Source organism: Rattus norvegicus, chromosome 1 (assembly GCF_036323735.1).
Source record: "Rattus norvegicus strain BN/NHsdMcwi chromosome 1, GRCr8, whole genome shotgun sequence".
NCBI classification, from domain to species: domain Eukaryota; kingdom Metazoa; phylum Chordata; class Mammalia; order Rodentia; family Muridae; genus Rattus; species Rattus norvegicus.
Window position 1 is genome coordinate 97,592,582 of NC_086019.1, and position 19,016 is coordinate 97,611,597.

A 19,016-nucleotide genomic window follows, 5' to 3' on the forward strand; every position below is an offset into this window, starting at 1 on the left:
TATAGAATTAATCAAGTTAACATGCAGGTGTGAGTATGCAGGAGATCAACTACTCCTGCTAAACCATGATAGAACAGCAAATGCAGCTAAGTGGGGTTAAAACTAAAATCATGGAGGGGCAGGGAAGCTCAGTTGAAGACTGCTCACTCAGCACGCACCTACCACTAGCACTGCAATAAGTAAATAAAACAAAAACAAAACTCCTAAACCAAACCAGAACCCAAGATGATCGTGGTATGCAAGTTAAATCTACACATCATTAACCGCAGGAGCAAGTGTGTAAGTCACAAAGAAAAACTGGAGAGCAGAGCAAAGTGCGAACACTGGGCCTCTCGAGTGTCCATGTTGATGTCTTCACTGAATCTGCTAAAAAACAGTACTAAAAGGCCTTGCTTTCGATGCTGCTGGAGTCAACTGCAGGTGGCGCTACTGAGTCGCACACACTTTATTCCCTCATTAGGATTTACGGGCCAATCATGTCTAATGCTTAATGTCTCCTTTAGAAGGGATATGGAAACATAATGAATTAAAATAAAAAGAGGCATTCAGGGCTATTCTGTAGAAAGGAAACAAAACTGTTTTCGCTCAGCCATCCACCTCCGAAGCAGATGCCATGTCATAAACTCCTTTTGTTTGGGATGGTTTTACGGGGATGGCATCTGTTTGACAAGGGGATTCTGGTGCTACAGTGGTGTCAAAATCAGTTCCTTCAGAAACATTCTGGAATCAGTTATGCTTTCTGGGGTATAATTTAATGAGACATTATGGTAAAACATTTTACTCTGCAGTTGTTTCTAACTTTAATTCTTAGGAAATCTAAAAAGGAAAGTCACCCCAATATGTTTTATTTCCCATAAACACTATGTACCACACTGGAGACATTTAAAGCATATCAATTTACGTGAACCAAAGCCAGGAAGCACAGCTTATTACACTCAATCCCTCATTCTCTGGATGTGGCATCCGCCTTTTCATGGAACTCTAATTAAATCTTTTGATTCTAATATTCCTGTTACCAGATACCCAGCCGACTAGTACCTAACAAGTACATAAAAGGTTCCTGCATGTGTTTAAATAATGCAGATGAAGTCTGGAGTCAGACTTGGAGAGGAGTAAGTTCACAGCAGGAAGCCTCAGTTAAAGTTTGAGGTGGGGGTTGCCATCTGCAAAAGCCGTGCCTCAGCAGGCAGGTCATTCGGAGCTGGAGAGGGGGCGGAGGCTTGCCTTCTGTGCCAGCTCCCACCTTCCCAGCTAGCTGGCCCACTACTTTCCAAGGGTCTCTGCTGTAGCCTGGCTTTATAAACTCCTGCAAATTTTACCCATAAGATCTATTTGCTGGGTTCCTAGCCAAGTCCTTACGAATGTAGTACTTCTTACTTCTGACTCAGAGCTGAATGTAATGTACTCTAGTCAATTCTTGAAATTTCCTTAGGAACAAAGGGAAGACTCATTCTCACCGAAGTATAGAAGAGGGGAGATATACACTCTGTTCCATGACAATGAAGGGGAGTTTTCACCTCATAAGCTTGTCAGTGCAGTCTGTATTTAACAAGGCACAAGTGAGGATGAAGGGGTGTGTGTGTGTGTGTGTGTGTGTGTGTGTGTGTGTAACATCAAAGTACATTACATGCATTCACAAAAATGTCCTAATGAAAGCCACCATCCTGTGCAGTTCATAGACACCAATGAAAACGCAGATACCTTCCTGAACACACTTTCCATCGGTGGCATCACGGGAAATTCTTGGCTCATTCGAAGCTACTGACAAGGTGTTGGGCATGCAGTGCTGCTCTCTCTCATGATTCCTCAGTTGGCTCTGAAAAAAAAAAAAAAAAAAAAGAAAGCAAGAAAATTAACCCATAACTCCCAGCAAACATATCTGCATGGTTACCAGGAAGCCTGTGCAATGGGCTGATGGCTTTGGCTTTGGAACCTTTGGCCTAGAACCCATTACTAATTGAGTTTGAGGTTGATTTTTTTTTTCTTTAACCATCATCTACTCACCTAGTTGCAGCCAAGTCCTTATAATTTAGTAGTAGTTTACTACTTGCTTTTTAAAAAATTAATATTTTAAAGTCAAATCCACTAAAAATCATTTGGCATATGTAAAATTAGAGAAAGACAGAAACTAGGTGATCGCAATCTCATCATAGTCTTTCATGCTCTCTGAACAGAGGCCTGTTTTCTGAGGTAAACACACCCCAATGGACATGCTTCCCACACAGCAAGCAGGCCAGAGATGAAGGAGCAGACGGTTAGGGGATAACTCACATGCTTGCCAACAGAAATGTATCCAGTAAACACAAGCACTCTTGTTAACTTTTGCCTCTGAGACAGCTAGACATGTCACAGGAACTATTTCCACCCCAAATCAGGAGGTGAGGGACAGCAAAAGCAACTCTAGATGCTACTGGAACTTATTATGGACATCTCTGGATATGCTATTTGGAATTTCATGAGAGTAATTAGAGTGCCAATGAACCTTGGGACAGAGCAACTTTTGCTCCTTTTTAAAAAAAAAAAAATCACCATCTAGACTCCAACTGTAGGTGATCTGAGAGACCAAGTCTATGCCCCAGTTGGCCAATAAAGATTCATTTTCAGTACTTGGCACACTGAGGGAGATCTAAGTCAATAACGACCTAGGATTAACTACAAGTACCTTTACAGAGGATAAGAGCCATTTATGTTGGCTGCTGGCTCAATACTTAAGACAGAAGTCCATTCAGTCCATGCGTGGAGGCATAACCTGTAATCTCAATACAGAGGAGGGAGCCTGAAAGACTTCAAGTTCAAGTTCTGCCTGGGACATTTAGCAAAACTCTCACCAAGGGCTGGGAATGCACTTTGCAGGCAAGCATTTGCATAGCTGGTGTGACATCTTAGTGTTGATGCGTAGCAAAGTCCCTCAAACTGTCCAGCCACAGCAAATACAGCTTCATTTCTATTGTGCTGCCTCCTATTAGGGTCTAACGGCTTTCCCTCTGCAATGGCACAAATCACTTTTTGCTGGGTGTGTAGTAGCTGTTAGGACTGCAGGAAATATTTTTTGTGTGTTGATGCATAGTGAGCCTTTTCCGTCAAATGTGTACCTGTCAGTATACTCCACATTCCTTTATAAGTGAAAACCAGTAACATGAAAGTAACAGGTGTTGAGGCTACACAGGCCATAGACATCTGACTAAGGAAAAGTTCTGGACAGCAACCATGGAGACAGCTTTTAGACCTATCTTCAATGTTAATTTGTTGGGGGTATCTCTGGGCAAATTATCAAACTTCTCTGGAACTCATTTTCATTGATATACAAAATGAGGTGGCCGGACTACAGCTAGAGTCCCTGCCAACCCTGAGACCGCCGCTCACCTTGTAATGGAAAGATTCTTTGCACTGCTTACATTGGTGTATTCTGGTTTTACAGTGGTTGATCATGTGGCTTTCCAAGTCTTTGCTGTTCTCAGCTATGTGCTCACAGATAGGACACTGGTAAGGCTGCCTCTGCCGATGGACACGCAGGTGCTGCTTGATGTAGCCCCTGTTGCCACTCGAGTAGTTGCACAGGCGGCATCGGTAGGGCCGCTCGGCATCTGGGATGTATTCCACCACGTTGGACCCCAACAAACTCCCATCGCTGTTGGGCTGACACTGGGCATTGTCCTGCAACTCTTTCAAAATGTCATCATCTGATGCATTCTGGTCTGTCCTTTCTCTCAGTTTTTCTATTACAGTAAGAAGGGACATACTGATGCCTGTCTTAACTTGCCCATCTGACAATTCCTGCCTTCCCTCTGGGAGAGCTACCACAGTGGAATTGCTTTGGTTAAAACTTGTTCCTCCATCTGAAGAGTTCTTAAGAGGAGACATGATTTTTTTTGAGTATGTTGCCAATGGACCACTGACCTGCCTTTGTCCAGTGTCTGGATCTAAAAGGTTTATGTCCCCATAGTGCCCAAGGCTGGCTCTTGTTAGTTCAGCAGCTCTTATTGGCATGGTGACAAGGGCTTCTGCAGCTAAGGAGTGCAGCCTGAGAGACTCAGAATTTGTCCTTCTCCGTCCTGGTGGGGCATTCTCATCAGGAGCCAGGCCCTTACTTAGCTCACTGTCTTTCTTCTCTGCACTGCTCCAGCCGATGATCAACCCCCCGATATCAACAGTACACTTATCAGCATGGTACATAGTTCCTGCTCCTCCACACCCAGTCTGAGCTTCGGCGGGGCTCGGGCTCTTCCCCTCTTCCATTTCAGCATTCATGAGGAAATGTTTTGGCGGGAGGGTTTCTTCAGCACTTGGCAAACGTTCCACAATGACGTTCACGTGACCTTTTTTGTTTGGGCTACTGCTAATGATTTTCTGTGCCGAAGAGAGCAAACTATCAGCAAACAGATTCTCCTCAGAATCAGACATCACCTCCAGCATTTCTTCCTCGTTAGAGTCCAGGGTGACTGCCTGGCGTAGGTGTACTCCCTCCTCTGTGCTCTGTTCTAAAGGAGATGAAGACGATGGTGGTTCGGAGCTGCAAATCTGTACTTGTACAGATGGCCCATTGTGGATGCTGAGTTCGCTGTCCCCAATAGCAATGACGACTGCATCAACCCCACCAGGTGCAGCAGACACAGAAGAAGCCAGAAGACCAAGGGGCTCATTTTCATTCTCAAAGATTGGATAGGAACAGTTAACTTCCCCTGCATGTTTCCAAGCATGTGTCTTTAACATCCGCTGCTGGCCACAGGTATAGCTGCAGAACAAGCACCGGTACATGCCGTACTGTTCATATGCATACCACTTCCTCCGCCCCGTCTCTGCCACAGCTGCACTCTGGACAGCATGGGTCTGTGGGCTGCCCACGTTCACTGGAATGTCCACCAAGGTCTCACTCTTTCTTTCTGTGGCTCCTTGGCGGGCATGGCTGCTGGCACTGTTCTCATGCTCACTCACCACATGCGCTTCCAGCTCTTGCTGGCTTCTGGAGGTGGCGTGGCACTCTGAGCACATGAGCATCACGTCGTGCTGCTGCCCGTGCTGCTTGACGTGCTCTTTCAGCACAGAAAAGGATGGCGACAGGAACTTACAAAGGCTACACTGGTAGGACATAGTCTTCCCGTCATTGGCGGCAAGGGTGGGACAGGCCTGTGACATCTCGGCTTCCCTAACCCCAGCAGCAGGGGGCCCGGCTGCTTTAGCTGGGATCTCACAGTTCTCTACCCTCTCAAGAGAGTGTGGTATCTCACTTGGGCGTTGGCGCTTTTTCCCAATCAGAAGACATTTTTGTGACTTTTCGTGCCCCACTATCTTGCTTAACTTCTGGATGACATGGACCAATGGATCTGCTTTAGGTTTTCTTTGTTGGTCAGCTTCTGAGGAAGGGCTGAGGACTCCTTCAGCAGTTAACACAGCCTCCTGTTCTCCAATCTCTTGCACCAACATGGCAATGCTGCTGCTTTCTTCCATATCTAGAACAATGCACAGCAGAGACCATGGTTTATGGGATAAACACAGGAAAGTAATAAGGAAAACCAATGTCAACTCTGGTGTCTGACTGAATTGTTTAAATATCTTCTAAGCAGGAAGGTCTTTATCAATGCACCTGACTGTCCCCAATACAGACTTAAACAGCTCAGAATTCCATTTTGAAATGCAATCTCCCAGAAACAGATGAAGGGGACCTTGTTCCTTGGGTATGACGTTAACACCTTATCCTGCATCCCCACCTGCCTTCTTGAGACTCTAGAACTAAAGTCCCTTGAATCCCTTGTGATTCTAGAACTAAACAGACATGATATTCTTTGTTTAAAGAAACCACTGAGATTCTAGAATCCTTGTTTAAAGAAACCCTTCAGATTCTAGAATTTTTGTTTAAAGAGTCCCTTGAGATTCTAGAACTAAAGAGACATGATTCTTTGTTTAAAGAAACTGCTATCCTCAGGGCCTGTGGAGTCACCTAAAGCTACTGGAAAGCATCAGTCTGTGAAGCCAACATGATTTCATACAACTCTAGATAAACCATTTCTTATGCCAAATTTTAACTGTAGATAACGAAAAATCACACTTCTCTGCTCAAAAATTTGAAATTCTGAAAATATATTCACATCCTAGTATAAAGAACACTGAATTTTGGGAAGTACTCTGCAAATGAAACTAAATAGGAGCAGTGGTCTACTTCCTCCTTTCTTTTCCTTTGGTTTATGGTCCACCAGATAAACCACAAACTATGCTGTGGCTTTCGAGAGGTCCCATCAGTGGTCACATGTTCCTCATTCCTAAACACGTTTCTCTCCTGAGCAGGGAATGGGGTTAGAGAAGAAAATGCTGCCATTCCCGTAATGGGTCAGTGCCAGACAGAGGTCGGGAAGGTTTATCGTAGGCTGTCAAGGTGCACAAGTGTTTAAGAGCAATATCCTTCTCCCTCTGTAGGCCTTTGAATCTCCTTTATACACTTCCTGGCAGCCCTTTTTCTTCAGATATTTCCTTCGACTTAAAGTGAGATTATTTTGTTGACTTGGACCGAATTTTTAAGTTTAGGCTCTTTTCCAGCAACAAGTTTTGTTTTTCCACATTTTAGGTACATTCTGGAACCTTACTCACAACATTCAATAAATGCCAACAAGACTTTCAGCACCACAAGCTACAGACCAAAAACTAGGCATCATTCTTAAACTCCAGGAACTGGCTTTGCAGTCTTCTCTCCACATGGCTGAATCCTGCATGAGGGCTTTAGTTCCCACACAGGAGCGCACCACTGCATCAGGTAGGCGCCTAGGGAACGCCTTACCTGCATCGGGTTAGCCACTTTCAGTTTCTGGCTACACTGTTGCCGTTTTTGTTCCATGTACCACTCTTTCCATCATGAGTTGTCTTTATCTAGGTCCTTGTCAGATAAAATGCACATTTTCTTCTTAGCTAACAGCTTTTTTTCTCCTAGGGGTAGCTTGTAACAACCACCTCGTGAAGGGGAATATTCCAGAACCGTAATAACATAGCCATCTCAGCTCTAAAAATCCCTCTAAGAACATTTGTGTCTTTTTGTCCTTCAGATAGAACAAGTCTTTTTAGATTTAGACACAATGTTGAGCTGTTACTGAAGAGACTGATAAAGGACAATGTGGTTCTTCAGGGGAAAACAACAAACGAAAAAAACCTTTTTGTGGCTTCTCAAAATAACATCTCACTGCCTTAAGACTCCAGTTTTAGGGGCTAGGGAGATGGCTCCATGGATAAAACGCTTGTTTCGCGTATGAGGGCTTGAGTTTGGATTCCCAGAACTCATGTAAAAGCTGCACTGGGCACGATAGCACACACCTGTAATCCCAGCCCTGGGGATGGTGTTAGGGAGCCAGGTAGATCCTGTGGATTGGCTGGTGAGCTACTTTAGCAGAAATAGTGAGCTCCAAGCTCAGCAAGACCTCATCTTAAAAAATAAGTGGAAAGGAAGAGAGGAAGACTCATACAAGTAGATGTACACTTCAAACAAAACAAGAATCCAGTGGTTTCCCTGTGGGGTCCTAACTGAAGGATTTTTGTTGCCATTCAATTCCACTGTTAAGGACATATTAGTTATATAATAACAGTAACAAAATTCACACACATTTTCAGTTTCTTGGCCAGATACAATCTATACTACTGTAAATACGAGGTCTCCCTTCCTGTGGGTGTAAGAGCCACACAGGCTAGCTGATAACCTTGAGAACATTCAAATGTTTGTTCAACAGACTTCACACCTAGTGTTACAAAGGTGACTCCTGATTCCTCTCTTCTACTTAATGATCCAATAGGAGGAAGACAGAACAGTGCAAATTGCTCCCCCTGGACAGTTCAGTGTGTTTCTTAAAAAGAAAGTGAAGTCAAGAGGAGAAGTTCATCTTAGCTCATGAAAACAGCTAATACAAAAGAATTTGACACAACACTCACTTTCAAAGCTGCGTGTGCTCAGGCATTAAGAGCTAATGGCAACTTGCAGCAGATGCTCCAATTTCCCCAGCACGTTTATGTAAGTATCTCATTTTAGAGGCTGCATACATTTGGGGATAAGTACAGTAAGGCAGCTATCAAACCGATATGACAACATAAAACGCATCAAAAAACACCTGAAAAAAACCAGTTTAGGTCTTCAGGCAAAACAAACAAGCAAGCAAGAACTCATTAAAAGCAAAGTCTGTTAAATAAAAGGTCACAAACAGCCATAGTAAAGTACACAGGAGAGGTCACTAAAACCAACTCTTTAATTCCAATTTTTTCCCCTTATGCTATTCATGCAGCCTATGTGTACTATACACATTGTACGTGTAAATATGTAGATATTTATTTATACTTTATATATGTCAAATGGGCTAAAATTCATTTGAACTAGAGATAAAAAAGTCAGCATACAGTACTAGTGACTCAAATCATACCACAGATCATGATAATCTGAATACCATCCCTTGCACTAAGGAGACTGATGCAAACACAGCTTAAAGAAATGAGGGTGGGGAAAAAAAAAAAAAAAAAGAAATGAGGATGGGAAAAAAAAAAAAGAAATGAGGATGGGGGAAGAAGGTGACAGAGTGAGAACTGATTCTGTCAATAATGGTAGCGTGATGACCTGTTCATTATATTCCTCTTCCTACTTGTACAGATGACTAAAGCTTTTCATTATAAAAACAAACAAACAAAATACACCCACTCACAACATCACCATGTGCAAAGCACAAAGCAAGTAGGTAGGCCAGGAGCTTTTACACTGGCATCGTTACTCGCAGGTGGATAAACATAAGCACGGAGAAGCTAGAGAAGACTAAATGTGGGCTTTTCAACACTGTGGTAACATGAAGGCTAAGTATATATGGCCAAATCCTGAGAGAAGGACTGCTCTCTTTGCACAGAGGGCAGGCACAAGGCCTCTTGAAAAGGCAGTATATCCACTGGTTCCTGCAGGCTTAGGGTTTTTTCAAAACCTACTTTCTTTAGGGTTCTTAAACACCTCAACGTCCCTTCTAACTCTCTGGCCAGAGGTAGGGGGAAAAGGCTAGTAGGAAAAGGGAGTTGTGGAGCTTTTTAGAAGTAGTTCCTTGGGGTGATTCCAATCTTCATTGTCAGGATACCAACAGTCCAGTTAAATAACAAACACCAAATGCAAATCAGCAGCAGTGGCACAATCCAGCAGAAACAGCAAGGCTTGGCCAAATAGGTACCAGTTAGCAGACATGGCCAGAATCAGCTGGAATACCATGAGGAAGTTCTTTGGTACATTTCTCTCTACAAAGTGAAGACCAGTGAAGACTAGCAAAGGCCAGCAAAGACCAGCAAAGTACTCCATGGCATTGCAATGCAAGGGTGTTCTCTTAGTGGCTTGTGGGGTTCTACTTATATTCTTTCTCATCATGAGCCCTCTCCAGTGTCTGTTTTCAGTAAACATCATATACCCTCTCACAAAACAGCTTCAAAAAAACATCACTTGACATAACTGAATTGTTCAAAGGAACCAGAAATTTCCACCTCACTCCCCAGCATCAGCAGACATCACCACCTGTATTCTCTGGGCCCCTTGTGGCCTCCTCTCTATGGGACTCTGCTTCTTGCTCCTCTGGCTGGGTACTGCAAATGGAGAGCCAGGAGTATCAGAGGAACACAGGTGAGAGAGAACAGGACAGTCAATATCCTGGCCCCTGCTTCTAGGTCACCCTGGATTGGTTGCTCCTTAACAGGTTGGTTCTTCCTGGAGGGCTGCTCTCTACAGATCTATTTCTGGCTTTGGCACTTCCCTTCTCCTGATGCTGCTTCTCCCACTAACTCCATCACTCCATGGTCTGCATATAGAAGACCAATACCCTGGTAATATTATCTTTGTAAATACAACTTCCTTGAGTTATCCTGATTTCAGAGCTATTTGCTTCCTTATTGTTAATGCAAGGCTGAGAGTGACAAGAAAGGCTGAGAAATGAGAAAGCCTGCTCTAACACGAACATCTTCTTACAACAGGAATAAGCACACTCCCTAAGGTAACGAACAGATAAGAACCACCGCACTGGAAGGTTGACCAAGACAAAAGTTTAGAAACGTTACTCAAGTGGGAGACATTTTCTTTGCAATCACGATATATACCATTAGATCAGAAGATCTGGTCAGAACAAGTGTACTCTCCAAAATCAGCAATGTTCTAGTCTTTCCTACTGAGTCTCTCAGATCTGTCCCTGACAGCAGTAATCCACAGGAAAAAGCTTATGATTAGTGTCTTTCCTAAGGAAAGTAAACACATTCAGTTGTCTTTATTTTCTTGTAATCTATTTGGTCTATGTGTATTTAATTAGTTCCTTTTAGTTATAGCAGTATGGTTACATGTAGAATTGAGTGCAATGATTCATGTGGGTTTAAAGAGAAGGCTGCCACGCTCTGCGTATATGTAAAGGCAGAACAAGATGATGTAAAGCTCATCCTCTTTCATTAACTACAGATTTCGTTTATTCCAATTAAGTAAATAAACAAACAGAAGCTCCAAGTCCAAAACAATAGAAGTGATGGCTAACGAACTTCACCTTCTTTCAGAGTCTCAAAAACTTAATATATCTCTGAGAAATTTGTTTTGGCCAAGAGAAGGCAGGGTCCCTCTGTTCTCTGACGTGCCCTTAGCCATATGATCTAGGCATGGTACCATTTGTTTTAAGTTCTTCTGATATAAAGGTGAGAGTAAAGATGGCAAACCTGTAGACAGAATTACAAACCACCTGTTAAAGTAACCTCAAAGCCATCTTTACTTTAGACCTTACTAAGGGCAGTTATAATTTAAGATCTTCTCAGCTCAACGTAATAATAGCTACTAAGAGGAAAACTTAGGTATACATAGAGAAGTATATAGGTTTCATAGTACAGTGTTTCTTGCCTGAGACGCCTAGCCTGAGACACTATTTTGACTTAGCAGCTACAATTAAAACGCAGTCATAACTAACATCAAGTAGTGTTCAGCTTCACTGTAATTTATGAAGCACTCATGCCAAGCATAGCGCTGAAGACCACTCTGAGTAGCAAACTCAGAATTGGGCCTGAATCCATTTCCTGTAATATTCCTGTATTCCTGGTGTCCAAACCCTTCTTTGGACACAAGGTGTCAAGTAATACATCTGAGGCTTCACAGAGGTGAAACCATGCTTTCCCTATGTACCAATCTCCCTTTCCATCCTCAAGGTGAACATGGGGCAAGCATGGAGCAGAGCAACAGCACCATATGCCGGGCAGCAGCAAACAGCTTCGTTTGCGCAGAGTTCTGTGGGTCCAGTCACAGAGGTGTCAGTTTATAAATAAGGCATCTCAGTGAGGTGTGACTTACCCAAGGTTACATGGCTGTTAGTGGCAGAGCCAGTGTCTTTCCAATCAATTTCTGAAATTGATAGTCTCCTGGATCAATATTCACAATCCAGCTGTGGCCAAGAAGGAAAGTAAACATCATCAAACGCGTCTCTTTTGTGGTGGGTAAAACACAACAATAACTTATTTTGTCGGTGAAGAAACTTCCCATACTTAAATTGAAAAGAAATTTCGGAAGGCTGTTCATGCAATGTAATTGTGTGAGGCAAATTTACATAATTTACTTAACAAGTAGAGGATTTTGCAGAAGCTAAAACAAATCAGTCTGGAAATCTAACAATTGTATATTTTAAGCCTTCCCCTCCTTGTAAGTAATTCACTCAGCAAACTACGGGTTTAACTGACATAATTTTCTAACCAATATGGAATAATAAATGACATATTGCTATTCTAACTTTAACCGAAATTACAGCCTAAGGGGTGATTATGTAAATTAGTCAAACACAGTGGGCAGAATAGTACCATGAAAAGATCCGACAACGTGGCTTGACCTATATATTCTCCAAAGCAGTTTCCTGCCCTGGTCCTCCATTTTTTTTTCCCTACTATTTTCCGATAGTTGTTTTAAAGTAGACTTACTTAGTTTCCTTAGAAAGTAACTTAGCAATAGTTAAGTAAAATTAGTACACAGCTAGAGCATCCTTCAGTGTTAATTTCTAACGAGTTACCATGGTAAAGAAATGAAGGGTCAAACTTTCTCTTTTTAATCAATATAGCAATCCATACATAGAATCAGACCGGTAGAGTAGAAAGTACAAACTCTGACAGAAAAGGTGACAAATCCAGTAATTGCCTTGGGCCATGTAGACTGATAGCAAATTCCAGTTCACTGTCAGCAACCTTGGGTGGGGGTGGCTGCCTGGACCTAATTTATCACCCAGGCCACGGACTCCAAAACAAACGACCGGGATGTCCCAGGTCTGGAAAGGTGGGCACTTTCACAAATGGTCTCAGCGATCTCTGGAAAGATCAGTCATCCCAGAGGATGTGTAAGTGTGGGAGGCCAGGATTGCTATTTTGCTTTTCAACTGGCATTTCCTACACCACGCAGTGCTTAAAAAACAGGGGATTAAAGAAACTTAAGCTCCATCCTGGCTGGCCTAAGCGATTTCACGTCTCCAGAAGGCAACAGCGGGGCCTGAGGAGCAGCGGGACCCCCACCCCCAGCGGCACCGCAGGCCCGGGGTCTCCATAGGCCTAGCAGAGGGACGACAGTACACACAGGACCCTGGCGCTCCGGTGCGTGGCAGTGCCGCGGGCGTCACCGGCGAGGAGGAAGCGGGCGTCACCGGCGAGGCCGCACATGGCCGGCGGCGCTCAAGCGGAGGGGTGGCCCGGGGCGCGGTACCTGCGGTAGGGCGGCGGGCTGCCGCTTCTGCGAGCCTCCTTTGGCTGGCCGGGACCCCGCCGTCCCCTTACCCTCGTCCGCCTCGCTCCCGACTCTTTTCCCTCTCTTTTCCCCTTTTTGCCCCCTCCTCGGCCGTGGCTCCAAGATGGCGGCGCTGAGACTGATCACGTGAGCGGCGAGCGGGTCAGGTGAGCCTGGAGGCGCGCGGCGGGGGCGGGGCCAAGGCGGGGTGGAGCCACCACAGGCCACGCCCTCTGGCAGACAGTGCCTTAAGGCCCTGGGCAGATGCTATGGCATCCAGGTCCTGTCAGAGCTGGTGTAGGTCTAGAACTCAGTTAATATACTCTATGCCCTCAACCCGCTGGGGCAGTCTTCATCTTCTCATTTACCCCATTGTGTCCTTTCATCCTTGTGCTTTTGAATCTTGCTGGACTTTTTTTTTTTTTTAAAGTTTATCGAGGGCTGGAGCGATGGCTCCGTGGTTGCTCTTACAGAGAGAGGACCCAGGTTTGGTTCCCAGCACTCAGATAGTGGCTTGCAACCATCTGTAACTCCAGTTCCAGGGACTCAGAAGCTCTGACCCTCTTCTGACTGCCACAGACTCTAGGCACACACATGGTGCTCAGGTATACATGTAGGCAAACCATTCACACACACAAAACAAATCTAGAGATTTTTAACCTTTTATTATCTACTTATTTACTTATTGTATTTGTGGAGGCTTGTGCTGGTCAGAGGACAACTACCAGAAGTCTGTTCTCTCCTTCTATGATATGGGTTCTGATATCCAACTCAGGCCTTCAGACTTGATTGGCAGCAAGCACCTTTACCCACTGAACCACATACTCTGCCCAGAGGTACTGGGGAATGAATGCAGGCCCTTTCACTTCCTAGATAAATGCTCTCCCACTGACATACATCTATCTGCCCTCTTTAAAAAAATTTTTATTTGAATTTTCTGAGATAGCTCATATCCTGGCTTCTAATTCCTTATGTAGTTAGCCCAAGCAGACCTCAAAGTTGTGAACCTCCTGCCTCAGCCCTCCAGAGTAGCTTGGGAAAGTAGATGCATCCTCACCATGCCAGGCTCTAATTGGAGCTAGTATTTCTAAGGCATTGGGTGTGGAGAATGAAGAGGCCCTGACCATATGTCTGATGGGAGGCAGTGCTGGCACTGGGTCAAAAATACTTTCTTTTTTTTTAAAGTTTAAAATAAAAAAATTGCATTTATTTATTCGTGTGTGATGTGTCACAGCCTGTGTGCGGAAGCCAGAGAACAATTTAATGGAGTAAGTTCACTTTTTTTTTTTTACCACGTAGGTCCCAAGGGTTGAACTTAGGTTGTCAGCTTTGATAGGAGGTTCTTTTACCAGCTGTACCTTCTTGAGGTCCTTGACAGATTTTCCAGGGTTGTGAGGTCTGACTTGGTGAGCTGGACGTAGTCACCCTGGGCCAGCCTTCGTGTTTGTCATTTGGACCTGTTTCATGAAGTGCTCTTCTGTATCAAGCCCTGTTGGGCCCTGTGCTAATACCATGAAGTACAAACCGAGGAAAGGAATCTCACCCAGCTTTCAACCCAAGAATAAGCAGGCAGTCAGGGGCCAGCAGGAATGATGCAGCCAAGTGCTCCCATCTGGATTCAATGGGTGGGCGTGGCCAGAGGAAGACCGTTAGAGAGGATTCGACTGATATCACAAGATTTGTTAGGTGAGATATCTTTTGGATGTTTCCTGATATATTTAGAAGCCACTTCAAGCCGTTTGGGTTTTGAGTCGTCGAAACGCATACGAAGAAATAATGGTGCACACTAGTGTTTAGGTATGGCAGTCATTTTACTTGCCCTAATAAAATTTTCCAGCTGGGGTTTACAGAGACGACTGAATGGTTAAGAGTGGATTCTGCTCTAGCAGAATCTCGGCACCCTTGCCAGGCAGTTCACACCCACTCGGCTCGTGGATAGGCTTCTTCTCTCCCCTGGTGACACAGATATAGGTCAGATTAGATGAGACTAAAGATAGAGAAAACCAGGTTTATTAGATGCCGCTCCCAGGTGGGTTCACTGGTCATAAGGAACGGGCCCGGGGAACATGTGCACATCCGGGCTAGGGTGGGGAAATTTTATAGACTGTAGATAAAAGGTGATGGCGATGTGTCAGCAGTGAGCTGGGTTTGTGCCCAAGTATGGTCAAGAGCTGAGCACTTAGGCGGGGACTTGGGTGGCTGGCAGCATCAGGGGAGGAGGTTGCAACAACCCGGGCTCTTGGAACCCTTCTTTTGTTCGGAGTTTTTCAGTGCGGGCCGGGCTGTGGGGAGAGGAGGGCAGATGGGGTTTCCAGCCTGTGCAGGGGTGAGCAGGGGGTCCAGCCTAATACTCACAATCACCCATATCTCCAGCTCCAGGGCCATCTCGCACCTCTGGATTCCGTGAGCATCTGCGCTCATTTTCACATACCCGCCCAGCCCCCCAAGAATAAAAATAATAAAAAGCACATCTTTGAAAACAGGACACCGGCCTTTGGGTGTTGGGAAACCGGCAGAGTGAGAATTCTGTCTGGTGGCTCACAGACTCCTTCACCCTTTGGTGAAGACTGAAAATCAAGGGCTGAGGGATTCTTTTCGGTAACAAGTTAGGGGTGAAGCATCGGAGGAGGAGGGGATTAGCATGGAGGGCTAGAAGGAGAAAGACATTAGGGTCAGCCCAGATAGGAAAGCATGAAAGGAGGCACCAGGAACAAATATGACAATGTCCTCCCTTCCCTTTGTCCTCTCCCTTCCCTCACCTGTCCACCTGTCCTCATCTCCCCTCTTACCTCCCCTTTCCTCTTCCCTTTCTCCATCTCTTCCTCTTTCATTTCTGTCCCACCCACTATTCATTTTCTCCTCCCCTCCTATACTCTCCTTCCCTGGGTGTTACTGATACTAAAACAAACAACAAACAAATGAATAAACAAAAGCCAAACCAACCAACCAAACAAAACCCCTCAAGGACCGAAAAGTCAACTAACCTGGACCCTTGGGGGCTCCCAGAGACCCAACCAAAGAGCATACACAGGCTGGACCTAGGCCCTCCTGCACACAGGTAGCAGATGTGTAGCCTGGTCTTCATGAGGATCACCCAACAGCCGGAGAGTGTTAGAGAGGTTATTGGGATGAAAGGGGGGACTGGCAGACTGTTTGCCCGCCTGCGGATCCTGTTCCCCTAACTGGGCTGCCTTGTCTGGCCCCAGTGAGAGAGGATGTGCCTAGTCATGCAATGACTTGATGTGCCAGATGGGTTGGTACCCAAGAGGGACCTCCTCTTATCACAGGAGAAGAGGAGGGGGAGGGGGCTGGAGAGAGCTATGGTCTAGATGTAAAGTGAACACACACACACACACACACACACACACACACACACACACACTCAAGTTTGTAAGTGCCCAAAGAGTGATGTCTTTACTATAATATCCACGGATCTGGAAGTTGGTGCAAGAGAAATCAGAAATTTTGTGGGTCAAGGGACAGAGCAAACAACGGGTAACAGAAATGGGCAGCTCTCAGAGTGAGTTCTAGCCTTATTCGCTTAAGGTTCTGGGTTACAAACCCAGTGCCAGGCCCAAGCCCATCCCAATCCGGAACAGAGAAAGCACCGCCCAGGAAGAATAAGACTTCTGAACAAGGCCAAATGAGGAAACTCGGCTTTGTCTGAGGTCCCAGTGGCCGTTTCTGGTATCCACTGTTTGCCATTCTGTGTCTTTGGCATAGTTAGATCAAACTTCCTGGCCTGCTGGCTTGTGGCCATGGCCTGTGCCTGATCATGGGCTAATGCGTTGCGATGGGAGTGACTCACCTCTGTATTGGAGCTCTCGATTGCTAGTGCGGTGACCTCTATGGTTCTCTTCCATTTGGTCTGATGACTGGCAGGTTTTGGAATGGTGGCCATCCTGCTATTCTCTATCACAGAGTGACACTGGGCCTTGTTGAGTCAGTACACACAGATATGAGGGCAGCGAATCACTGAGGTCTGGGAGCCGTTTGTTACTGTGGCACGCCTAGCGACTAGCCAGTGCCCTTCTCTACCTGGAAGCACCTGGAAGAGGCAAAGGAGTAAACCAGTCCAGGTGGAAAGGATGTTAATACAATCATTAGGAAGTAACACTAAGACATGTACGCTCTTGGGGGCGGGGACTGGGGTGATAGAATTGGAGAGAATGAAAATTGTGTTGGGTTTTTGTTTGTTTGTTTTTAATTTCTTGCCACACTCGGAGTCAACTGGGAGGAAGAAATAACAATGGAGAAAATTTCTCCCTCAGTTCGGCCTGTCGGCAAGTCTGTGGGGCCTTTCTCCATAGAGGATTGATGTGGGAGGGCCCAGGCCATTGTGGGCAATGCCACCCCTGAGCAGGTGATCTTGCGTTGTACAAGAAAGCAGGCTGAACAGCCCACGGGCAGCAAGCCAAGAAGCAGCACTCTTCTATGGCCTCTGACTTAGTTAGTGGCCTTGCTTCCCTGATATGTTGTAACCTGTAAGCCAAATAAACCCATTTCTCTCCAAGTTGGGTTTGGTCAGTGTTCTATCATAGGACTAGAAATCAAAACTTGTACAAAGTTATGAAAGGCAGGATCTGGTGGAAAAATGCAGACAACTTCAAGAAGCCTGTGACACAAAAACGTCAGCAACTACATATGTGAGTATATATGTATACGCGCACACACACTTACATACATATACATATATGTACATTCATACACATGTGACACACACTTACATACATATACATATATACACATTCATGCACATGTGTATATATCTGAGTTTGTGTGTGTGCATGAGTGGCACACACACACACACACACACAGACACAGACACACACACACTCTTTTGTAGTGCTGGGGCTGGAATTCAGGACTTCATGCCTGCTAGCCAAGTGCTCTGCCACTGAGTTACATCTCCAGGTCCCTTTTCACTTTTTATTTTGAGATAGGCTTTCACAGAGTTACCCAGGCTAGCCTCGAACTCACTTCGGTAGCCCCGGGTTAACTTGAATCTCCCATTTTTCCGTCTCTGTCTCCTGTGTACTGATGCTAAAGGCCTGCGCTAATAGTTTTGCTTAATACAACTTTTTCTAAAACAAACAAAAAAAATTGCTCTCCAGAAAGGTTGTAGGAAACGTTTTATCATTCTATTGAGCTTGTGGATTCCCCAGTAAACTCTCAGCACCTTGCACCAGCCACAGAATGCTTTTTTATCATGATTTAATTAAGCAGCTGTAGCAAGATTTCATGTTCCAGATAGGACACTTACTTATGCAATTATCTAGCCCCTGTTCAATGGGATCTGATTCTGTTCTCAGGTGAGAGATGACCCTGATAACCAAGTCCCTGTCTCCACACACCCACCTCACCTCATCATTCTGCTCTGGGGTTCATAATTAGTTGATAAGGTTAAAGGTTTCACTTCTGCCAGTATCCTGGTTTTGTATCATGTAAGTGACCATGGAGTCTAAGCCAACGTAAACAAGCCCCCTGTTTAAATCCGGGTAACACAAAAAGTGCGGTAAGTTTCAAGCTGGTAACTGGCCTGACACTGAGTGAACCTGCAGAGCTGGACGCTGAGGACGCTGAGGACGCTGAGGACCTCTTGTTTCTGAGTGAGCAGAGATGGCCCAGAGGTGTTTGTTGTCAGACCTGGACGACACAGTGGAAGGAGATAAAACTCATTCCTGAAAGTCGTTCTCTGACCTCTACACGCATACCACAACATGTGTGTAACTACACACACACACACACACACACACACACACACAAGCACACACATGCAATAAATAAATGATAGTCTTTCAAGCAATGACATCGCTGAAGGACACTAATCTTATTTAATCTTAAAATAAGATTATATTAGCTTTCTTGTGATTAATCACGGAAGTCTTTTGGATAATGCAGGGAATTGAATGAAGTAAATGACCTGTATAAAAAAAAGGAGATTTTTTTCTTTTTGAGTCAGATTTTCCCTAACCTGGAACCACCGATTTTCCTGTTTCAGCCTCCCAAATGCTGTTATTACAGACATCTACCACTACACTTGGCTGGTAGTATTATATTTTTTGTTTTGTGATCTTAAAAAAAAAAAAGGATATTGTCTCAGAAAATGAAAGATTGGGCCTGAAGAGATGTCTCTTGGTTAAGAGCTCTGGATGCTCTTCTAGAGGACCTAGGTTCGATTCCCAGCACCCACATGGAGGCTCACAATTGCCTAGAAATCTAGTTCTGGGGATCTGGTGCTTTCTTTGGCCTCTGAGAGAACATGGCATGCATGAGGTACTCTTACATACATGCAGGTAAAAGTCAAACATTTAAA

General features: G+C 44.8%; 1 protein-coding gene across 4 annotated transcripts in view; it reads right to left on the reverse strand.

Moving 5' to 3' along the window:
- Zfp507 (zinc finger protein 507) overlaps window positions 1-12,868 on the reverse strand; it is a 32,775-nt gene extending 19,907 nt beyond the window's left edge. The window contains exons 1-4 of one of the 4 annotated variants that reach the window (XM_063283728.1): window positions 12,751-12,868; window positions 11,294-11,384; window positions 3,898-5,447; window positions 1,702-1,816 (exon numbers count right to left, since the gene is read on the reverse strand). In XM_063283728.1, the coding sequence (XP_063139798.1) occupies window positions 1,702-1,816; window positions 3,898-5,445 (1,663 nt within the window). In that variant the 5' untranslated portion in view covers window positions 5,446-5,447; window positions 11,294-11,384; window positions 12,751-12,868. Of the gene's footprint in view, window positions 1-1,701; window positions 1,817-3,363; window positions 5,448-11,293; window positions 11,385-12,679 lie in introns of all 4 variants that reach the window. The other 3 variants (XM_006228885.4, XM_006228886.4, NM_001106248.1) reach the window with 3 other exon arrangements.
- Window positions 12,869-19,016: the final 6,148 nt, after the last annotated feature.